The sequence below is a fragment of the Musca domestica genome, unplaced genomic scaffold, assembly GCF_030504385.1.
Source record: "Musca domestica strain aabys unplaced genomic scaffold, Musca_domestica.polishedcontigs.V.1.1 2, whole genome shotgun sequence".
Classification (NCBI taxonomy): domain Eukaryota; kingdom Metazoa; phylum Arthropoda; class Insecta; order Diptera; family Muscidae; genus Musca; species Musca domestica.
Window position 1 is genome coordinate 47,939,382 of NW_026712249.1, and position 23,713 is coordinate 47,963,094.

The window sequence follows — 23,713 nt, forward strand, 5'->3', positions numbered from 1 at the left end:
CTTTTCAAGGTGGAGGGTATAAAAAGTATACGAAGCTAAACATATCATATCTCTCATCCACACATTTGAGTATATATCTGATACAAAACATAAATTTAATCCGCTAAAATTGTTGAATTCCAATTAAACTTTTAATAAACTGAAAAATATTTGGCTCCAAATGATTATTTGATCAATTTTAAGTACGATCCCTCCCGGTCTATTTGGAAAACAACAACAAATACATTTCCTTTTGAAGATCAACCAATAGAAGATCTTTACGATATAAATACCCCAATTTCCATCAGAGTGAAAGAGATGACAATGCAACCAAATGAAATAAAATGATCGCCAAAGAATGTGCTGCAAGAGATCCACACAAAATGGGAGGTGGCGATACTGGTATCCAGCAGGCAAGTCATTCTAATTGGGAGGATGCTGCCGATGATGTATATTTAGACTGGTGCCTTTGAACAAACAAGCGCACATATTTATCCGCATTATCTGAGAATGAAAAGAAAAGGAACGAATGATCTATGCCTGTGAGGGAAAATGAATTTTCCGTTTCATTCGTTGTTCAAAAAAATATATTTCGTTTGTGCGCTCGGATTTTTTTATGTTTTTGAAAATAATTTCAGTAGTCAGTTGACTTTAGTATAGTTTAGTATTGCGACGACAATTAACTTAATTAACTTAATTGTGTATTTTGCTAATTGTTAATTCAATTAGTTAAAGAACCCACAAAAAATATACAGAAAACGGTACGGCACGTTCGAGATTCGATTCGGCCAAAAAAGAAAAAAAGAACGGTTAAAGGTCTTTGATTTTTTAATTCAATCGAATAAAAAAGGAAGGGAATAAATGTTCAAATATCGACTCTAAATTAAATTGCCGACCATAGACAACGAACAAAAAAATAGTAGCCCTGGCTGATTAACCTCGACGGAATTTAACAAAAGTGTGAAAATAAAATTGTGGTGAAATTAGAAAAGACGTCCGCCAAAAAGGAAATCTGCAGGCGTGTGTGTGTGTGATTGTGTCATTCTCAATAGCAAAGAACAACGTAGCCAGTTGACAATTTTCTTAATTAATTGATACATAATTAAGTTATTTTCCCCCAATGCTAATTTGTTGATTAGCACGTCGCTGTGGTCCAAGATTGATTTATTTTAATAGCGTAAGGCATTTAAGTTGATAGCCGCAACACAAACAACAACAACAGCAATTATGCTTAATTATCAACAGCATCAAATGTCCACACTTATGGCCACAATGGCTGGCGATAATGGCAGCTCGACGACAGCAGACGCGGCCACAACTTCTTCTGGTGCAACTCAGGCTTTTTATTCTGCAACGTCACTGCATCAACGGCAACAACTGGAGCAACAACAGTCACATCAAACATCATCAACCTCATCGCCAATGGCCACCACCTGTTCCTTGGCCACGTCAACTTCGCTACAGTCCAATAATAACAATTACATTAACACATCGCAGTTATCAACAGGTTTGGCAATGGCGACGGTAGCTGCAGGCCTTAACTCAACAACACACACGACCAGTTCCTCCTCATCCGCATCCATGACCCTGCCGTCACCTGCAGCTGCGGCAACAACATCAATCTATCACCAGCCACAATTATGCAACAGCAAACCATTGTCGTCGCCATCGGCCTCATTATCGGCAAAACTTTCAAATTCTCTGACATTGACCGCCTCGCCGACGGCAGCGATTTGTTCACCCTTCCTCTTCGACAAGGGTTCGGATAATGTGAAACGTTTCTCTGTTAACAATTTGCTGGACATGGCCGCCGTCCAGGACAGTCCGCATCACCATCATCATCACAATCTCATTACGAATAAACTGCAAATGCATCATCAACAACTCCACCTTGAATTGCAACAGCACCAGCAGCAACAAAATCAACAACTGTCCATCATTTCGTCATCGCCTGGGGATAATTTAGGTATGTTTTGTTAAGTCCGTTTTTTTTCGAATTTTTACATCGATTGTTCATTTGGAAATACAATTACAATTTGGGATTACGCATTTGCAATGAAGCGACAATAATTGTTAGTGACAGGAAAAATGGAAGGAAATATTCTGGTAGCCATTTAAAAATGAGCTTTGGAATTGATTAAAGTTATAATTATTGCATTCTAGAAGAGTGAGTTGTTCCTGATTCTAATTATTAAAAACAAGTAAAAAACATTAAGTTCGGTCGGGAAAATGTTTCGCCACACGAACTTGGACCTATTATGACCTACAAATACCAATTTTTAGACAAATCAGTGAAAAAATGTGGCAAAACCCATCAAAATATCGAATATCGGGAGGTACCGTTATATGGGGGCTATACCAAATCGTGAACCCATACATGCAATGTTTCGCCACCGGAGCTGGAACCCATTGTGACCAACAAATACCAATTTTTAGACAAATCCGTGAAAAAATGTGGCATAAATCATCAAAATACCGAATATTGCGAGGTACCGTTATATGGGGACTATACCCAAACGTGGACCGATATATCTCATTTTCAATACCAACCATCTTAGAAACAATACAAATTGCTCTGCTAAATTGTGGCGCTCTACGTGAAATAATGTGGGTTGTATCGTGATTTCAACAGACGGACAGACTCCTGTCGTTAAATCGACTTAGAATTTTATGCTGATTATGAATTTATATACTTTATGGGGTCTACGACGAATGTTTAAGGATGTTACAAACGGAATGGCAAATTTAATATACCCTCCTTTCCAAGGTGGGTCGAAATATATATATATTCATGATCAACATAAAATTCTAAGTCGATTTAACGATGTCCGCCTGTCGGTCTGATACACCACACATTATTTGACATAGAGCTTCAAAATTTGGCAGAACAATTTGTATTGTGTCTAGGATGGTTGGTATTGAAAATCGGTCCACGTTTTGGTATAGCCAGCATATAACGGTACCTCCGGATATTTGGTATTTTGATGATTTTCGACACATTTTTCACGAATTTGTCTAAAAATTGGTATTTGTAGGTCATAATAGGTTTTAGCTCCAGTGCCAAAACATTGTATGTATTGGTCCACGTTTTGGTATAGCCCCCACATAGTGGTACCTCCGGATATCCATTTTTTTTTATTAATTTTTGTCACATTTTCCCACGGATTTGTCTAAAAATTGGTATTTATAGTCCATAAAGGATTCTAGTTCCGGTAGCAGAACATTAAATATTTAGGTGGAATACGTTTGAATTCAGATAATTTTTTTATAAAAATGTTTTCTTTACCTTTATTAAGTGTTCGACCCGACCGAACTTATTGTTTTTTATTTGTTAAACCCTCAGCCATATGACTATCAAGGGGATATTTGATACGGTCAAAACAAGCCTCATCGAAATAAAGGTTTTATTTCCCACGGCTCTTTGGGCCAAATCCGTTTCAGGACATTTGGAGTCGATCTAGAGATGTCCGTCCATCCTTCTGTCTAGCAAGATGGTGCGCACGATAAATATCACAGGGAACATCCAGTTTGATTCAAATTTGGCACATTGTAATGTTATTGTCCAACTTAGGAGTTCGGAGGTGGACAATATAGGTCTACTCCTTTTGGTACCTCCCCCTCACAAATCGATATTTAAAAAAAAATATATATATATCTTACTGCACAGAAATTTGTAAATCCTAATATTTGCATCAGTGCTAAGTCAGGCGCGAAAATGGACAATGTCGGTCCACTCCATCAAGTACCTCCCCCATAATAGGGTCAAAATTTGGAATAAATATAACTCTTATAAAATGTGATGTTAGAGTCCGATTGTCTTCAATTACACATATTACAATATATTTATTTACCAAAGGTCCGGTGTGAAGATGGAGTATATCGGTCCACTCCTTTTGGTACCTTCCTCACAAAGGGTCAAACTTTTGAATAATCATGATGTTCGTAAAACGCGAAATTGGCATCCGATTCTTTTTCATATCAAATTTCAAACATGCTAATACGTCTACTTATGCAAGATCTACTGTGAAGATATAGGACCACTCCTTCTGGTAACTGCCCCACAAAGTGTCAACATTTTAAATAAGTATAACATTTATAATATTTGAACCAAGAGTCCGATTATCTTAAAAATTCGCATATTTCAATATTTCCACTAACAATATACCTGGTGCGAAGAACAGATTGAAGTGACCACTCTTCCCCCACAAAGGGTCAAAATTTGGAAGACCCATTAGGTACACAAAACGCGAAACGAGCATCCGATTACTTTCAAACTCGCCACATCCCAAAAATCAGAAAGGATCATCTAACTTTGTACAAATTGTGCAAATTCCAATATCAGTGCTATTTCAAGTGCGAAAATGGATAAAAAACGAAATGAGCATCCGATTATTTTCAAAATCGGAACATCTCAATATTTCTATCAACACAAGATTAGGTGTGATAGTGGAGTATGTCTGAGCACTCCTTGTAGTACCTACTTCACAACGGGTAAAAATTTGGAATGGCCCAAACTCTCATAATATCAATACTCTCTCTCAAATATCAATATTTTGAATAATTTTTAGCCTTATAACAAATTTATTATAGCACTGTGTGACAGCAAAAATACGCACTTGCTTTAATGTTCCAATACTGGGAGGCCACAAAGGACGAATGTGCCTTTTTTCTGGGTCACTTCGAAAATTGATGTTATGACAGAAAATACAGAAGAAATCCGATTGTCAACAACATATTCCTATTTTTTGTCTTTGAAAGGGTCTCAAACAAATAAAAAAAAAATATTTACTCGTCTATTTCTTAACCGATTTTAATGCTGCGTCCAACTTTTGAAAGCTTACACAATTTTACCAAAAATAAATAATACCACTATTTGGTATCAGCTTTGCACTGTAGAGCACGAAGAAACCCGTTTCCCTGTTTTTTTATGCATTTTTTCACACTTAAACCACTGCAACTTTGATATCTGTTAACAATCGACCACAACGAAAAAAAAAAATAATTGAAATCCGTTGTTGGAAATAAAAGTTACGCACGTTCAAAGTTGAAAATCCAAGAAACTAGGATTTTCTCTGTAAATTAGGAAATTAAATACCGATTATTCCCAAATTCTCAAAAAAAATGTTGATATCGATATTTTTCGAGGAATGGTTTTCTATATAACATCCAGTTAAGAAAAAAAGAACAAAATTGGGGATTGGCCAATTTTTATTTGGTATTTCAACTTTGTAACCGATGGAATAATTCCATACTTGTTTTTTTCTTTTTGATTTACATTGTGAAGAGTACACGATATTAGCTTATGTAGTATTTGCTATTTCCGATTATTTGATTTTATAATAATTTTATTAATGGCTGTTTTAACTGTAGTTCTTAAAAAAGTAAAATAAAAACATTAATAAAAAATATATATATCAAACTCGTCTCATTGGTACTGGGAAATTTAGCTTTACCCTTAAAACCTATTATTTTTTTTGTACGGACCATTCAAATTAAATAAATTTTATGATGATCACCATCATCATCATCGTCAACATATCAATTTCGTTACATCAAACAGACGAAAAAACGGAGACAATGTTACACATACGTCAAGCGTTTGTGGTTTCCATGACAAACGTGACACTGTCGACATGACATTACGTTAATTTGTGTTGACAGTGGCGGCCGCACACCAGAATCGAGTGAAAAACACATGCAACAGTCAACGGATGCATCTATTGGAAAAAAGACGAGGGGATTGATGTTATTTTTAAACATAAGCAGGAATAAGAATTAATGAATACCAAGCAAATAGTTGGAAGCTAAATGGGGCGAATAATCTATTACAGCGTAATGTGAACAAACTTTTTTCTGCATACCCAAAAGGATGAAAGCATGTTTTTCCTAAGTTATAAAGCAAATCAACTTATTTTTCTAATTACCAACAACTTTAAATCACAAATAAAAATACTTATTTTATAAGTGGCTAAGAGCGGGGACGTTCAAAGAAATGCATAAGCATTTCCATGTAAAAAGTACAAAAATGTGAGAACGGACTCCAGCACCAAGTGCGTACCTACCAAGCTTAGAATGATAAATTGTTGTTTGGAAATCCATTATTTGGAATTGAGAGTTTCGGTTGGATGTATGTATCTAAGCATAAAATGTTCTAAATTATTAGTCACTTTGCCGGCTTATGTTTCAAGGTTTTTGTTTAAGAAGTTAATTTTTTTTACAAAATGTAAGATTCTTAAAAAACTTTTCTTTTTCCGAGAAGTTTTTTTGGTCGGGCCCGGAATTCATTGTAAAAAATGTTTTGATCTATAAAGGTCCCTTAAATATTAACACCTTGGGGGCACAGAACATTATTTTTAAAAATCTCCACGATTTTAATTATACCCTACAACACTATGTGTTGGGGGTATTATAAGTTTGATTAGGACAAAAATTATGTAACACCTCGAAATATTGGTTTCCCACATAGGAAAGTATATATGGATCTTCCTAGCTCGCCGAGCTGAGTCGATCTAGCTATATATGTCCGTCCGTCGGTCTGTCCGTCTGTCCATGTTAATTTGTAATCACTCTACAGGTCGCAATTATGGCCCGATCTTCACGAAATTTAGAATGGAGGTGGGATATTATTTAGGGGTTGAAATGGACCAAAAACTTAAAAAAAGTCATGATTTTGCAGTTGCAATTATAGACGAATCAAAGCGGAAGTTAGCATGGGGCTAGCCTTCCAATTTTGATGGTCATTGGGTAATATTTAGTGAGTGATATAGATCACAACATTTGTGTTAAAAAAAGTCAAATTTTCCAGTAAACCGCGAATATTTTAAATCCCAGGGATATCGGAAATAGACGAACAGGTAAGTTCTGACCGTTACGTAGATGCCGATAGTTAATATATCGGTTATATATAGCGAAATATACACAATGTGTACATACAAAGGAAGGGGATGTTAGTTAGAATGCTTATATCTCAAGAATGGCTGGACCGATTTTGACAAATTTTGTCAATTCAGAATGCCCTCTTGACATAAAAGTATAAAATCTAAAAAAATCACAGAAAAATATGCCAATAATTATGTTAATATAGATTTTTTAGTATTTTATGAATTTTTTTTATATTTTCATATTTTTTATCGCATGCTATTTTTTTCAATTTGACTTATAATATTTTGTAATATTTTTTCACCTTACAACACAGGTTGGGGTTTTTATATACAGATTGCAATTACCGTCCTATCCTAACGAAAATTTTCACAAGGGTAGGGTTAGGCTCAGAAGGAGCGGACCTATTGTTTTCAAGTATGTCCGCAATATATTTAGGGGTTGAAATCGACCAACAACTAAATATGTTCCTGACTTTACAGCCGGTATAAAGGTCACAATTAGAAACCAGAGGTCATGAAATCAAGCATGAAGTAAGAGTTTAGGACACCGGGTATAATGGACCACTACGTAAAAAAATACCAACTTTACTTACAGGCGATATTCGAAATACAAAAAAGGCCAACTTCTGGCTTTTTATGCTTATTTTGGTTGACGAATATAGCCAAATATCGTGGACAAGCAAATCATATAGATGAGTCTTAAATTGGAGATACAGAGGGACTTCTTGCTTTTGGAGATGATTAGAAAATATTTAGGGGTTCAAATTAACCAAAAACAAAAATGTTTTTCCTATCACACAAATGAAGCCAATCGACACGCCTGTGAAGAGAGTTAAGGACAGGGAAGTATTCTAGCATTTTGGATGACCATTGGATTATATTTATCTGTAAAATGGACTACAACAACTAATAGTCCGACGGAGTGCATAAATGTTGGGCAAATGTCCCTAGTCAAAATCCTAATTTCAAAAGCGAAATCTTCCAATATGGATTTGGACATAAGGGGGCTTCTAACATATTGTAGTGTTGTAGGGTATAACATAGTCGGCCCCGCACGACTATAGCCTTTTGTTACTTGTTAAACATTTTCTTAAAGTGTTTCCAAAAAAATCAATAAAAAATAAACTTTTTTGTCCTGGAATGTGTGCCCCCGAATGGCTTGGAAATTTCTTTTCAAAAAACTACGTTTTTTGGAGAGGCATCCGTAGAAAAATCTATACATAAAAAAATCGTGCTAATTACACCATATATAGCTTTACCAATATTGCTGAAAAATTGTGGGGAGGTAGCTAAGAGCCAGGTGAAGGACATAGAATAATATTATTATTCAGGGATTCTGAAATTTTGGGATGACGGACGCTAATCGGTTATAAAAATACAAAACAGAATTGGATTTGGTACCATTGGTGTTAGTGTCTAGCGTTAAGATTTGCAGGTTGTTTTGGAAGTGCATATTTTGGAAAAGTACTAAATGGTACTTAATTTGGTATAGAAGAAAGTGATAGACCTGAAAATCTGAAATTTGGTATTAGGGTCACATTTTCTGAGAGAGGGGGTAATATATGTAGGTGGATTTGGAAAATGTACAAAAAGTTAGAACAGTACCAAATGGTATTAATTTTTTTTTTTTTTTTTTTTTTTTTGAAAAGGAATAGATATGAAACTCTGATATTTGGAATGATGGTCTTTGATGTTGTGTAGGTTTGATGAACCAAAGATTTTACGGAACAACACGAGTTCAAAAGCACTAAAAGAACTGTACTAAATGGTACATTTTAGTTTTGGGAGAATGGAAAAGGGTGGAATGTTTGAATTTAAGAATTCTTTCTGCAATTGCGTACAAAAAGTGTCCGAGAAGTACTAAGTGGTACTAAATTTGTCATTTAGCATAAACCATAACATTTAGTACTTAATGATATTAAATTTAATATATATAGAGTTGAACTTATGAATTCAGCTATGAGGGTAACTGTGGGTTAGACAAAGGAAATATCAGTAGTGTTATTATATTGTGTGTCATAATTTAACGACCGAACACTGTATAACATAAAAAAGTAAAGCAAGCAACAATATTATCTTTATTTAGCAAAAAATTGTTTGACATCTGAAGAGTAGAAAAAAAAAATTAACCAAAAAATCAGAAGAAAATTCTGAAAAATCAAAAAAGCACACACAACGGATCATAAGATGAAAATAAACAGTCACTGATGTTACATCGACTCTCCGATATAGTAAATGAATGGATTGTTTCTTCTTCTGCAACATTTTCCTTTTCGGCGTCGTCGTCATCACCATCAACATCGGTGACCATCCGCTGCAACAGCAGCCCCTCGAGAGTTCTTAAAATGTTGTTGCATTTACAATGTCGCTCTTAATTTACTTGAGTTGAGTGTAGCATGTGCAATCATGCAACTCAAGCTGTATCCTTTTCAAAATAAAACTTTTTTGAAATGTACTCTCGGTCTGGGGATGAACGGCTAGGGCTACTCAATGCAATGCTGTTTCCCCCAGAAAGAATGAGGATACAAGTGTGTGTGTGTGCGCTCGTCTGCATTACCATCAATGGACGGATGTGTTGCATTCATTCAAAACAACAACAGCAAATGTAGCAACTGTTCAAGACGACCGAGCAGCAGGGAGATCCGCCTTCCTCATGATACTTTCTATTCCATGGAGTTGATTGTGTTCATGGTACTTGTGTTGTAAATTTTCATTTCAATTTCAATATGATCCCTCTTCCCCAATAACCCCTACCACCCCTTCCCTTTCAGTTGTTAATGGGGATTGCATGGATGCAACTTCATCTCTATAATCAAAGAGTTTTTTATTTTGACTTTTTTTGAGATTGAGTTTGTCATTTGATTTTTTATAACACACAATGTGTGTGAGTGTGTGTTCGATGCGAAGCAACTTCATAAAAAAGAGTTTATTTTTTACCGAATCTCTCTCTGGGGAGACAATAAGTTGCTGTGTTTGGTCTTGGGTTGATGTATGGAGTTGGGGTTCGTTTTTTGTTTTTTGTTGTGTAGTTCATTCAATATCTGTGAGATTTGTCATTTGATTTGTTGGGTGGTTGATGAGTTTGGGGATATGTAGCAATTGATGATTGTTGACAAATTGCCATCAATTGTAAAGTGACAGATTTATTTCATGGCGACAAACGTGTAAATTGTCCAAATGTTCTTTTTGGTTTTGATTGGATTTTATTTTCTTTTATTACTTTGGATATTTTGATTTCTTTTTAGATTTGAATGTCAATGTAGCATTTGTTGGGTATTCTACGTGAGGTTTTCTTATTATTTTAAAATAATATTTAAACTTGAAACATTAAGAGGTTAGTTTAATAGCATTAGAAATATAATATAAATTTTATAACGAACATTGGAATTGTCACATTAGATTTGATGACAAAAATATATTGACAAAATAAAGTTTATAGGGTAAGTGTACCAGTAGTCGGCACTTTTAGGATTTTCGCGTTTTTAATCGCTCACCATTCTGAGTGGAACTTTTCAATTATTACAAAGTTAATTTATTCAGATCCGAAATTTTGTATAGTTTTTGCAATAATAAATAAAGTTTTAATAAATTTCATAAATTTGTAGATTTATTAAAACAATGTTTTTTGGCCAGTAGTCGGCACCACTTGCCAATTTTCGGTATGGCATGTTCCAACATTCGGCATACCAATTTTTTTGTAAGAATAATTAATAATAATAATAAATTAATTCACTAAAATATAATATTTTTGTTTAGTTAAACTGATTCGACGTCTTTATTGTACTTTTCTTAAGAATATTGATTGTTGAGGACCTTCAGAGACAAAAATTTAATTTTTATTAGAATAAATCATCTTTTCTTAGAGAAATTGTACACAAAGATAGCTGGCAATATATTTGAAGTTTATTTGGGCTTTAAAATAAAAAGTGCCGACTACAGGGACATGTCGAACTTAGGCATACTTACCCTACATGGTGAGATGAAGTTGAAAATTCTTCAACTTCAGGCTACTATCATTTCTAAGCCACTCCTCCGACAGCTGTTAAAATTATTCCAGTTGCAGCTCATTATATTGATTGCAAGCATACAAAAGCATCTCGGTGAGAATTTTCCATAAAAACGGCGGAAAATGATTCGTTAGCTGGACATATCGCAATATTCCACCAAAATCTCTGGATACCAATCCGTTGGTACCAATAATGAAATATATCGGTCCGCGGATTTGTATAGCCGCCATATAACGATACTTTCCGATATTCGGCATTTTGATGATTTTCGGCTCATGTCCACACGGATTTATCAAAAAATTGGTATTTGTAAGTAATAATGTTTTCTAGCTTTGGTGGCTTCCGCCAGGGTGAGAGAAAAACTGCAACAAAGTCAAGCACCATAATTTGTACAATTTTTTTTACATTTTTTTAAATTAAAGCAAAAAATGTCGGAAATAGCATCAAATTTTAGAATGAGTTTAGATTTGTTCGAATTGGTCATCTTTGGCACGAATTATGGCCTTCAAACGACTAATTAAACCGTCAGACGCTGCCCGAATGTTGCTCTGAGGTATTTTGGCCCATTCCTGGCGAAGAGCTTGCTTGAGGTGTAGTGCCAACGGTGCTTTCCAAAATACGATAGACACAATAGTCCTACGGGTTGGTATCCGGAGATTTTGGTGGCCATTGTGCGCTGGAAATAAAACGAGGAGCCTCATTTTGTAACCATTCTTGGGTGACGCGTGCTTAGTGCGATGGTGCTGAGTCCTGTTGGAATGTCCAGGGTCTGTTTGCGTGTCCAATGCTTTAATAGACCCTCCAGAATATTTTCGCGATAATATTCGGCATTTATTCCGATGACATGTTCGATTAATACTAGCGGAGAGCGACCATCGGCTGTTATGGCGGCCCACACCATCAACATGGCCGGCGCTTGAGTTCTGGTGGCCAACCGAAGGTGCACATTTTCAGCTGACCTCTTTGGCAATTAAACTCGATAATATTGTTTTGTTGTTTACATACTGCTGGACAACGAATGTTTTCTCATCGGAGAAAACCAAATTCGGCAGTTCACCACTTTCGGCCAAGCGAAGCAATTCGTCAGCTCTTTTGGGTCTATTATCTTTCTATTGCGGTGTAAGTTTTTGCACTTTTTGGAATTTTAATGGCTTTACCGCGAGCTCACTTTTCAATATTTGCTGAATGGAATGTTGCGATAAGTTCAGCTCAAGAGCCAATTTTCGGCCACTTCGACGAGGGTTTCGATCAAGTCGCTCTTTTTCTTTTCAAACCATTTCTGCTGATGTCGCTGTTTTCTTCCGTTCACTTCCTTAACGTCGGGCTACGCTACCAGTATCACGGTAACGAGGGATTTAGAGAGCGAATGAGATGTATTCACATTTAAATGCTGAAGTGCTCTAACGATAGCCACTTGTGTTTTTCCTGCCAAATATAAAAAATCACAGTATCACGCTTAAATTCCATCACGAATAACTTTTTTCTACAAAATTCTCACCAAAATGCTTTTGTACGCTTGTAAACAATATAGCTGTCAGTGGAATAATTTTAACAGCTGTAGGACGAGTGGCATAGAAATGACAGCAGTCTGAAGTTGTTTACAGTTTTTTTCATCTCACCCAATATATCAAATTTCAGGATTTCAGCTCTATTCTTTCATTCGTTAGACATTCAGTATTGTTTAGTACCTTTCGTACTATTATAGCACACATTTCCAAAACAGCTTCTTCTCTCAACCATAGAAACCAACAGTGATATCCACATTAAACTTCAGGATTTCAGCAAATTTCAAACTATTGAGTATTTTCGAACATTTATAGTAAACATTTCCAAAAATACCTTTTTATGTCAATCCCAGATCAACATCAAATTTCGGGATTCTAGCTCTATTTCTTCACCCAATATCCAATTTATTACCACTTAGTACTTTTCCAACAATTACACGTTTTCAAAATCACCTCTATATCTTAAACACAGACACCAACAGTGACATCAAATCTGAGGATTCCGGCCCTATTCCTTCACCCTATACTAAATTTAGTACCATTTAGCACTTTTCGTACACCGCCAAATTTCAAAAACAGATACCATCAGTAATTTATGTATCAAATTTCAAATTTTTATTTCTGTTTCTTTCTTCAATATCAAATCTAATACCGTTCAAAACTTTTCGTACAATTATAGTGATCATTTCCTATCACATGATCACCACCTCCACCCACCAAATTTCACATTTCATTTGGTCTTTGTTCACCTAAGAACAAATTGGACCACATATAGTACTATTTAGTACTTTTCGAGCAATTATAGTGCACATTTCTAAACCCACTTCTTTGTCACAAACCTACCACCTACATGCAGCATCATCCATTCACCCTAAACCAAAATGTTCCAAAATAAGTACAATTTAGTATAGTTGACACACTTAGTACACATTTTCACAGCCACCTATATATCTCAATACCAACAGAGACCTCAAAAATAAATTTCAAGATTCCATCCCTACACCTTCATCCAATAGCAAATGTAGTACCATTCAGTACTTTTAGTACAACTATGGTACACATTTCCAAAAGCATCTCCATATGTCCAGGCTACACATGAATAACGAGCCTAATACCAAATTTTAAATGTCAAGCATTATATGTTCACTCAATACCAAACTGAACAACATATGGTTTTTGTAGTACGCATTTTCAAAACCACTTCTTTATCATAAACCTACCACCAACAGGGACCCTAACTCCAACATTTCTCTCACATTTTACCACTGTCCGTTCATATAATTCAAAATAAGAAATTTGGCGAATTTTAGTACTTTGGTACACGCATTGTTAGAATTTCGAAATATCTTCGAGTTTTTCTATCCTACGCAACATTAACGACTCTCACTCCAAATTTCCATTACCGAAGTTAAAACTATTAAGTATTTTTGTACTTTTTTAGTAAGTATTTTCAAACCTATCGCAGAGTTTTAGACTTCTAACTTAATACCTTACCCAAATATCAAATTTAGTACCATTTAGTACTAATCTATATACTAACAGGACCCTAATCCCAAAAATTTTGATTTCAAGCAGTATAGGCAATACCAAATTTAGCACCTTTAGTACGATTGTTCAACTCTTTATCTTTATCAAAATACTGAAAATCGGGAGGTACCGTTATATGGATGCTATGCCAATTTTGTGGGCATGTAGCGAATATTTTTTCCAGGGAGAGATTATACCTATAAAAAAACCAAGTGAAAAGTTTTGGCTGTTTTTTTTTTGAAAATTGTGGTAGAAATCTTCTAAATACCGTAAATCAGTATCTCTACCGTTATATCGGGGCTATACCTAAATGTGAACAAAACAAATAACCCAAAACTACAATCAAATCATGTGAAATGGGGTCATGAGTTTCGCTATCCTGTTCAAATATATTCCTTTTATAGAGAATATAGAATTTATAAGAACTGTAGAACCGGATTTTGATAGGTTTCAAACCCAAAAGAAAGACATTTTGAAATGATAAAGCTCTGGAATCTCCACACTATATAATAGCTTTAATATTATAGATACATTTGTGTTTATTTGACATTTCTACTTCTCTTTTACACAATACATATACATTCTATGTAGACGCCACCTTATCGCCGCATAATTCTAAGCAAATTTTCTCAGAACCATAAAATCGAAGTTCTCAAAACTATAAACTGCTGTTATTTTTGTAAAAAATATCAATTAAATCACCTTAATTGTTTGAAATGAGTCCCCCTCCAACATTTACCATTTTAATGTGGCACATTCTTTATGGATACAACTCATAAAACTTGAAACGCCTTTGGGGGAATAAATAAGCAGGGCCATCCAGAGAGAGACCGAGGGAGAGACAAGGAGCAACAAATGATTTATAATTAGGTGTAAATTTATGGCTCTTTAAAATATAATTATTCATAGTTTTGTGAAGTGGTGGATAAGGGTGAGTATCTGTTTATGTTTGTCGCATCAACAGCTTGACAGCGGTGGCGTACACGAAACAAAAACAACAACAACAAATAAGAGGACAACATACACATAAAGTACTAAGAGCTACTGAGGAGGCATCCCTCGATGTTCAGGACTCACAGAGGCACACAAAACATGACCCACAACAGATATATTATTTGAGCGTACAAAAACAAACAAGACCGCAATGGATGCGGTACCATTCATTGTCCGCCGCCCAATGATAAATTGTAACATCTTTATGCACCATATGTGGGCAATTGCATGAACGAGCTCAACTCACGCGCCTGTCGTTTTGCGCTCCTGTCACATATGCGAATAGAAAATAGTGGCTGTATGAAGGCGGTAGTGGCGGCTTCTTTTGTTTGAAAACTGGTGATATGCGTGGCGGGTTCTTTTTGTTGTGATGAGAAAAACTGATTTTTTGACAAGAAATCATATGAGTGACAAGCACTTTGATATATATAAATAGCGGGCGGAATGTATTTTATAATACAAAACAATTTTGCAATATTTTGGGTATGAGTTAATGGTAAGACTCATTTCAGAAGTTCTACTGAAGGCTACCAGATCCTGACAATATTAGGAATCCATGCTATAATGGAATAAAAACCTTTGTGGGCAATTCATTAACCTTTTTTTTGGAAAAAAAAACATAAATAATTGTTTTTATGAGCACAGCCCGGTCCACCTCGAAATAGCTAAACCTGTAGATCGGTAACATTTTAACAGAATTTGACATTGTTTTTTTATTGATTACAAGAAAGTGTTCGCTACTCGTCAGCAAAAAGTACACCTTACAGTTTTAGATTCGTTCTACAGTTCGTGTTATGTCTTTTTAGTACTCCAAATGTGCAACTTGTATTCAGACTTTTAAGGTTTTATATATTATTCAAGTTTTGTTTTTATTTTATTTTTCGGAAAGAATTTCAAAATTTTACATCTTTTCCTTCACCTTATACCGAATTTAGTAACATTGAGTACAATCTACGTCTCCCCATCACAGACACCAAAAGTGATCCAGATTTAGCATTTAGTACTTTTTGAACAATTAGAGTACAAATACCACCACCAGATCTCAACACAAGATACCAACATAGTCATCAATATCAAATTTTGGGATTTCGACTCTATATATTCAGCCAATATTAATTTTAGTAACATTTAGAACTATTCGCATAATTTTAGTATATATTTTCAAAACCACCTCCATATCTCTATCCTGGACACCAACAGTTATCGCAATACAAAATTTCACGATTTCAGCCCTATCCTAGCACCCAATACTCAATTTAGTACCACATAGTACATTTCATAGTACACATTCCCAAATTCACTTTCATATCTTAACCACATACATCAGCAGTGACATTTATATCGAATTTTAAGATTTCACCTCTATCAGTTCACAAAACACCCAATTTAGTATCACATAGTATTTTTCCGACAATTTTAGTGCACATTTCCAGAACTACCTTCAAATCTTCATCATAGACGCTAACAGTGACATTTATATCAAATTTCAAGATTTCAGCTCTATCTGTTTACCCAATACCCAATCTAGTATCACTTAGTACTTTTCCGAATTATAATACACATTTCCAAGACCAACTCCATATCTTAACCACAGACCCCAAAAGTGGCATTAGCATAAAATGTGGGAATTCTAGTTCTATCGATTCCCACAAAAATCCAAATTGTACCAAATTTAGTACACATAAGTACGAGTTTCCAAAATTTCCTACATGCCCCAATCCTACACTCTAAATTTCCAAAACTTCTTGTGAGCCTCAGTCAAAGAATCCCATAAAAATCTCATTATCAAATTTCAAGATTCCAGTCCTATCGGTTCACCCAAAATCCTAATTGTACAAAACTTAGTACACATAAGTACGGATTTCCAAAACTTCCTACACACCTCAATATAACACTGCCGCTGTATTTTTTAAATTTCAGGCTTCCACCCAAAATACGAATTTTACCAAATTTAGTACCATGCAGTAGAAATAAGTACATATTTCGAAAACTACTTCCATATCCAAATCCTATACTTCAACAGTAATCTTAATTTCAAAATTCAGGATTCCAGCTCTATCAGTTCACCCAAAATTCAATTTGTACCAAATTTAGTACCTACATACCCCAATACTGCAGTCTCCCATTATTCCCAATTTCAAAATTTATGATTCCACCTCTACCGGTTCGCCCAAATACAAATTGTGCCAAATTTAGTACCATGAAGTACACATAAGTACACACTTTGAAAACCACCTCCACCTCCATGTCCATATCCTACACTCCAACTGTAATCTTGATTTCAAATTTCAGGATTCCAGCTCTATCGGTTCGCCTAAATCAAAATTGTACCAAATTGAGTACATTTAAGTATGCATAAGTACAATTTTTTAACCTATATCCAAATCCTACAATCCAACATTAATCTTATTCCCAAATGTCAGGATAACAGCTCTATTAGTTTACCCACATTTAAATTGTACCAAATTTATTACCATTTAATACACATAAGTACAAATTTCCATAACTACCTACAGTATACAATCTAATAGGGATTTTATCTTCAAATTCAGGATTTCAACTCTACATGTTCTCCTAAAATTTTGAATTGTAACGAAATTAGAACCACACCTACACACCCAATACTACAATTCTAGTACTAGTACATTTTAGTAGTTTTCTACACTTCTAGAGCGAATTTACAAAAACCTTTCGCTATACCCATCATACACTTCAATAGTGATCCTCAATGCAAATTTAGAAGTTCCATCTCTTCCTCGAATAGAAAGGGTACCATATTTAGTACCGTTTAATATTTTTCGTACCGGTATAGTACGAATTTCCAAAACGCAGCCTTATCTGGCTACTTCCGACCAAGATTAGCCCTCACCCAAAATTTCAAGATTCTAGCTTCAACCGTTTTGTCTGGGCGTTAATGAATTGTTAGGTCAGTCAGTCAATTACTTTACCCTTTGATTGTTATTGTCGTAGCTACTACCCTGTATAAATTTTTTTCAAACTTTCCCAGTCTAAGTGCGGTAAACTAAATTTTGAAATAACTTTAAGAATGAAATCGATTTTCAATAATTGAAATGTTCATTAGTCTATTCTTACTATACACATACACACACGCAATATCAGCCTCAATTCCACTGATAACCATCGATTACATAAATGCAACAACATCCTTTTAGAAAATTCCAAACATACAATAAAATCTCTGTTTAACATATGTCGTAATGGGCATCCAGGCCTTGCCCAAACGGCAGCGCCATCATTAACAACTACAAACATGGTCGTAAAACTCACACCACCCCCCACGCCAGATAAGGAGATGTCAGCAAAAAGATAACAGAAAAATTCTTCAGATGTGTCACATCAAACATAACAGCAACAACAAATTGAGGGTCGGTCTGACATAGGGACACAACAGAGAAGCTGCAACAACAAACAGTAGGACATAAATAAATCATTGTTTTATGAGCTTTTAATGCAGGGACGGACGGCCGGACGATATAGATTTTATGAGCAAATTGAAAGTTGACAATTTTCAAACCTTTCGTCCCTCAGATTTTATGACTTTATTACGATTAAATTGATTTCCAGTGGTCGAATGGATGGATTTTAAAAGGTCATAAAATCACTTGGAGGCATTCGCAAGAATATGTCGTTATTTAAATGACTTTAATGTCAAATATGAGGGAGGGAGTGAGTGAATGCGGGCGGAAGGAATGTTAAAAGCATTATCCTTAAATAGCTGCCCTTTGGCCTAAAGCAAAGTGCTGGAGATGTGGATAGTTATTGAAATAGTATAGGAGAATGAAAACCAAAGTGATATATGAAATTTGTAATTTTTCTTCAAGTCCTAATAATAATTAAAAATCTACTTTGAAATGTCAATCGGTTTCGATGTTATACCTAGACTTGTACGTATATAACCCTTCTGTGTACAAACCATATGCGACAAATTTTTTTCATACCCTTCACTATAGTATGTAAGCCGCTATAGTTGACAAACGTAATATGTCATTGTCAAAAGAACAATGTTGGACCCTACAAAGTATATATTTTCTTGGTCTGCATAAAACTCTATGTCGATTTAATAATCTCCTTCCGTCTCTAGCTTCGAAACGAATTGAAGTATGTTGATAACATTTTGCTCAGATGTGTGTTTGGTCTGCAGGATTTCGGCATTAAAAATGAGCTATATAGGTCCACGTGTTGATATAGCCCCCATATGGCGGTACCGAATATAGATAGGTATTTTAATGATTTTAACAATATTATCCATCGAAATTGTTTCAATTTTCGTATTTGAAAAACTAATGGGTACTGCAAGCTATAACAGAAAATTTACATACAGGTCCACGTCTTCGTATAGCCCTCATAAAACGATATCGACCTAATTTCGGTATTTTTATGATTTTCGAATATTATTCACCAGAATTGTTTTGAATTTCGTATTTGTTAATTTCATATGTTCATAAAACAAGAATTCAGCCACAGATCTTCGTATAGCCTCCGTTGCCTACCCATATTCAGTATTTTGACAATTTTAACTATATTATTATTGTTATAAAATCAATGATTTTGACAGAATATCCTAAAAAATGTAGCTCTATAATACGTTATTAAAACTCAAAAAAAATATTTTTTTCTAAGTTCGCGGCATTTTCACTGAAGAATTTCTCTATTATTATAAAGGATATCCTTGAAAATAAATTTTCTTACAAAAATATGATTTCTTTTTAAAAATTCACAACTGTCTCTACGAAATCTTCCACGATTTGTTCAGGAAGTCTTCGTAAGCGTATTTTGAAGAATCCACGATCATCGTTCGAGATTTCCAATTATATTTGAAACAAGTAAGCTAGAAGGTGGGACAACCATGTACTACTTTATGTCACTATAATGTGTGTCAAAGTTTTTGGTTCATTTCAAAGGAGTTATCTAGGTTTTTTACCATTATTTACGTGGAAACCCATAACTGTATTTGAAAGTCATAGATTTCTGCGTATATTTTGATATATCCATAATTTCTGTCTACAGGGTGAGATAAAAAAAACTGCAACAAAGTCAAACGCCATATTTTTACATATTCTTTTAATTTATTCAATGAAAGCAAAAAATGTCGGAAATAACATCAAATTGTAGAATAAGTTTAGATTTGATCGAACTGGTCACCTTTGACACGAATTATGACCTTCAAACGGGCAATGAAACCGTCACACGCTGCCCGAATATTGCTCTGTGGTATTTTGGCCCATTCCCGGGCTTGCTTGATGTGGTCGACACTTTGGTATTTTTTTAGTGCCAACCTTGCTTTCCAAAATACTCCAGACAAAATAGTCCAACGGATTGGTATCTGGAGATTTTGGTGACCATTGTGCGCTGGAAACCTCATTTTGTTATCATTCTTGGGTGGTGTGTGCTGAGTGCGATGGAGTCCTGCGTGCCCAAGGCTTAAATACAACCTCCAGAATATTTTCGCGATAATATTCGGCATTAATTCTGTGCCACGGTAGGTTAATATGAGCGGATAGCGACTATCGCCTGTTATGGTGGCCCACACCATCACCATGGCCTGCGTTTGAGTTCTGGTAGCCAACCGTAGGTGCAGATTTTCAGCTAACCTCTTTGGCAAGTAAACACCATCACTTTGTTTGTTTACAAACTGCTGGACAACGAATGTTTTCTCATCGCAGAAATCCAAATTCGGCAGTTCACCACTATGGGCCAAGCGAAGCAACTCTTTAGCGTTGTAAGTTCATTTTTTTGGAATTTCAATGGCTTTACCCCGGGCTCATTTTTCAACATTTGCTGAATGGAATATTGCGATATGTTGAGCTCACGAGCCATTTTCCGGCCACTACGACGCGGGTTTCGATCAAGTCGTTTCATTACTTTTCGAGCCATTTCTGTTGATGTGGCTGTTTCCTTCCGTCCACTTCCTTGACATCGGGCTACGCTACCAATATCACGGTAAGGAGCGATGGTACGAGACATAAAATATTTATTCAAATTTAAATGCTGGAGTGCTCTAACTATAGCCAGTTGTGGTTTTCCAGCCAAATATAAAGAAATCACACTATCACGCCTGAATTCCATCACGAATAACTATTTTTCTGGAAAATTCTCTCTGTACGCTGGTAAACAATATAATGAGCTGTTACTGGAATAATTTTAACAGCTGTCGGACAAAAGGCTTAGAAATGACAGCAATCTGAAATTGGTTGCAGTTTTTTCCTCTTACCCTGTATATCATTTGATACGGCCCCAATGTGCCTCTTCGAAATAATGGTTTTCAGACCCTAGGCCTCTTTAGACCAAATCCGTTTCAGGACATTTGGAGTCGATCCAGCGATGTCCGTCTGTCTGTCTGGTGCGCACGATAACTCTCAAAGGGAGTATCCGATTTGATCCAATCTTAATAACAATAACAATCTCCAAGACCTATATTTGTCATAACCTGCGAAATTGTGTTTTTAAAGTTTTTGACAAAAAAAGAAAAAACAAAAAAAATGGGATTATTTTTAAATGTTTAAAAACATTGGACTTTTTTCTGATAACTTTTTAGCAAAAAAACGCTTTCAATAAATTTCCCGTAAAAATATCGTCGATTTACATTAAAATTTGTTATTAATGAATTGGGAAAATTATATCTAGTTTTTTTTTTTTTTTTTAATGTACTATTTGCTGTGATTTCTTATTTTTAAAGAGATTAATTTCGAACGAATTTTATTTCAAATTTGTTCATATTTCTTACAAATCAGCCTTGTCTTACACTTTTACCTTAAGCTACAAATATCCTTTTTTAATTTTTGCCAAAAAACTAATCTGACGTCTTTTTCTTGTTTTCCCTTCTTTGCAGATGACACTTTTCATAATGACTTTGGTTCAACATCATCTCTCACAAATGACATTATAGCCGATCACCAGCATCAGCATCATGCCCACCATCCACATCATCATCACCTCCAGCTCCATCAGCAACACCAACAGCAGCAACAGCATCATCATGAAATATCGACGTCACCACATTCTGGCCGCAAGCCACGACGTAATCGAACTACATTCTCATCCGGACAATTAACAGCCCTCGAAAAGGTATTCGAACGAACACACTACCCCGATGCATTTGTGCGTGAAGAATTGGCCACCAAGGTGGGTCTGAGCGAGGCTCGTGTTCAGGTATGGTTCCAAAATCGTCGTGCCAAATTTCGTCGCAATGAACGCAGCTCGACCACAGGAAGACCTTTGATAACAACCACACCACAGCCCGTACCGCCCATAACAACGGCCCACAAGTTCTCACCCGAAAAAGGAGCTGTTCTGCTGCAACAGCAAATGAATTTGGCCCATCCGCATCACCACCACCATCATCATCATCATGCTGCTGCTGCAGCAGCAGCATATTCACTGAGCTTTCCATCTGCCCTAGGAATGTATGCATCGTCGAAGAACTATGTGAACAGTTCGTACAACACCTTTGCAACGGCAAGCGCAAATACTGCGGCCGATGGCTTAACAGGTCCTTGTGGATTTTTTCCCACCTCCAACTATTGTGGGCCAAATTATCAACCGAATTATTCGTCGTTGCGATACAAAACAGCTCAAGGATTTTCGGCTCTGTAACCAAAGGAATCGTGTGGCGTTCGGAGTGTTAATGTGAGAGTGAAGAGAGATTAAAAAGAGAATTCTTAAAGTTTAAGTGCAATTTAGTCAAATTTTGAGTATTTAATTTTTTTTTATTTATAATTTATTGTTAATAAAAAAGTTTTGTTCTTAGAAAGAAAAAAAAAAAAAAAACAGTTGTATGTTGTATAAGTCGTATAAGGATGTGGTAAAAGTAAAAGTGAGTATAAGAATCTAATACAGGGTTGCGCATATTCGACGGACCCATTTTTTTTTTTTTTAAATCAAAGAAAAAAATAAAAATTTGGCGGTTGGCAATGTTAATCATTTAATTTGTTCCAAGTAGATTTGTTTACATCAATTTTTGAATATGGCCGCCTCTGGCGTTGATGACTTATTGTGCCCTTTTTGCTGCATTTTCCATAGTTTTTGCCAACATTTCGGCCGGAATAGCGGCTATTTCTTCCTTGAGCTCTTCTACGGTCCTTGGCTTGTTAACGTAAACCTTTGACTTCAAATATCCCCACAAGAAGAAGTCAGGCGGCGTCAAATCGGGCGAGCGCGGTGGCCAGTCCAAATCACCACTTTTCTACATCAAACGGCCCGGAAAAAAATTCTTCAGAAAATCGATTGTTATGCGACTTGTGTGCGGTGGAGCGCCGTCTTGATGAAACCAGAACTGCCTCATACGCTTTCGACGAATAATTTGCATCACAAAATTGGTCATCATGTCGCGATAACGCTCCTGATTGATGGTAACAGCATGGCCCTTTTCATTTTGGAAGAAAAACGGCCCAATGACCGTTTTCGCACTAACGCCGCCGATGACTCTTTGGACCCATTCCAATCGACGAGGCTTGTCCGCAGGCAACATTCTTTGCGTCAATTGAATTTTGTACGGGAACAAATGCAAATCAATGCGAATAATCCGTTGTAAAGTGGACCGAGCCATGCCCAACTGCTGAGAACGGCGTTTTTTCATGGTAAAAATCTGCTTGGACTGACGTTTCAAGCGCGGTATGTCATTAAGCGATGTGACATCTCTGTCAAAAGTTATGGCGTTGCCAGATGGGTCCGTCGAATATGGGCAACCCTGTATTCTTTTTATACCCTACACCACAAGGTGGTCAGGGTATTATGTCTTTGTGCACTTGTTTGTAACAGGCAAAAGGAAACGAGATAGACCCATAGTTCGTTTTGATGATCT

General features: G+C 35.8%; 2 protein-coding genes across 2 annotated transcripts in view; one reads left to right on the plus strand and one right to left on the minus strand.

The window, feature by feature from the left end:
- Positions 1 to 23,713, minus strand: part of LOC101887557 (mastermind-like domain-containing protein 1) — a 285,577-nt gene that overhangs the window by 78,882 nt on the left and 182,982 nt on the right. The gene's annotated exons all lie outside the window — the stretch shown is intronic.
- LOC131802093 (retinal homeobox protein Rx-like) lies at positions 635 to 22,576 on the plus strand. The gene is made up of 2 exons (XM_059121466.1): positions 635 to 1,945; positions 21,743 to 22,576. The coding sequence occupies exons 1-2, from the start codon at positions 1,207 to 1,209 to the stop codon at positions 22,504 to 22,506; spliced, it is 1,503 nt and encodes a 500-aa protein (XP_058977449.1). The 5' UTR covers positions 635 to 1,206; the 3' UTR covers positions 22,507 to 22,576.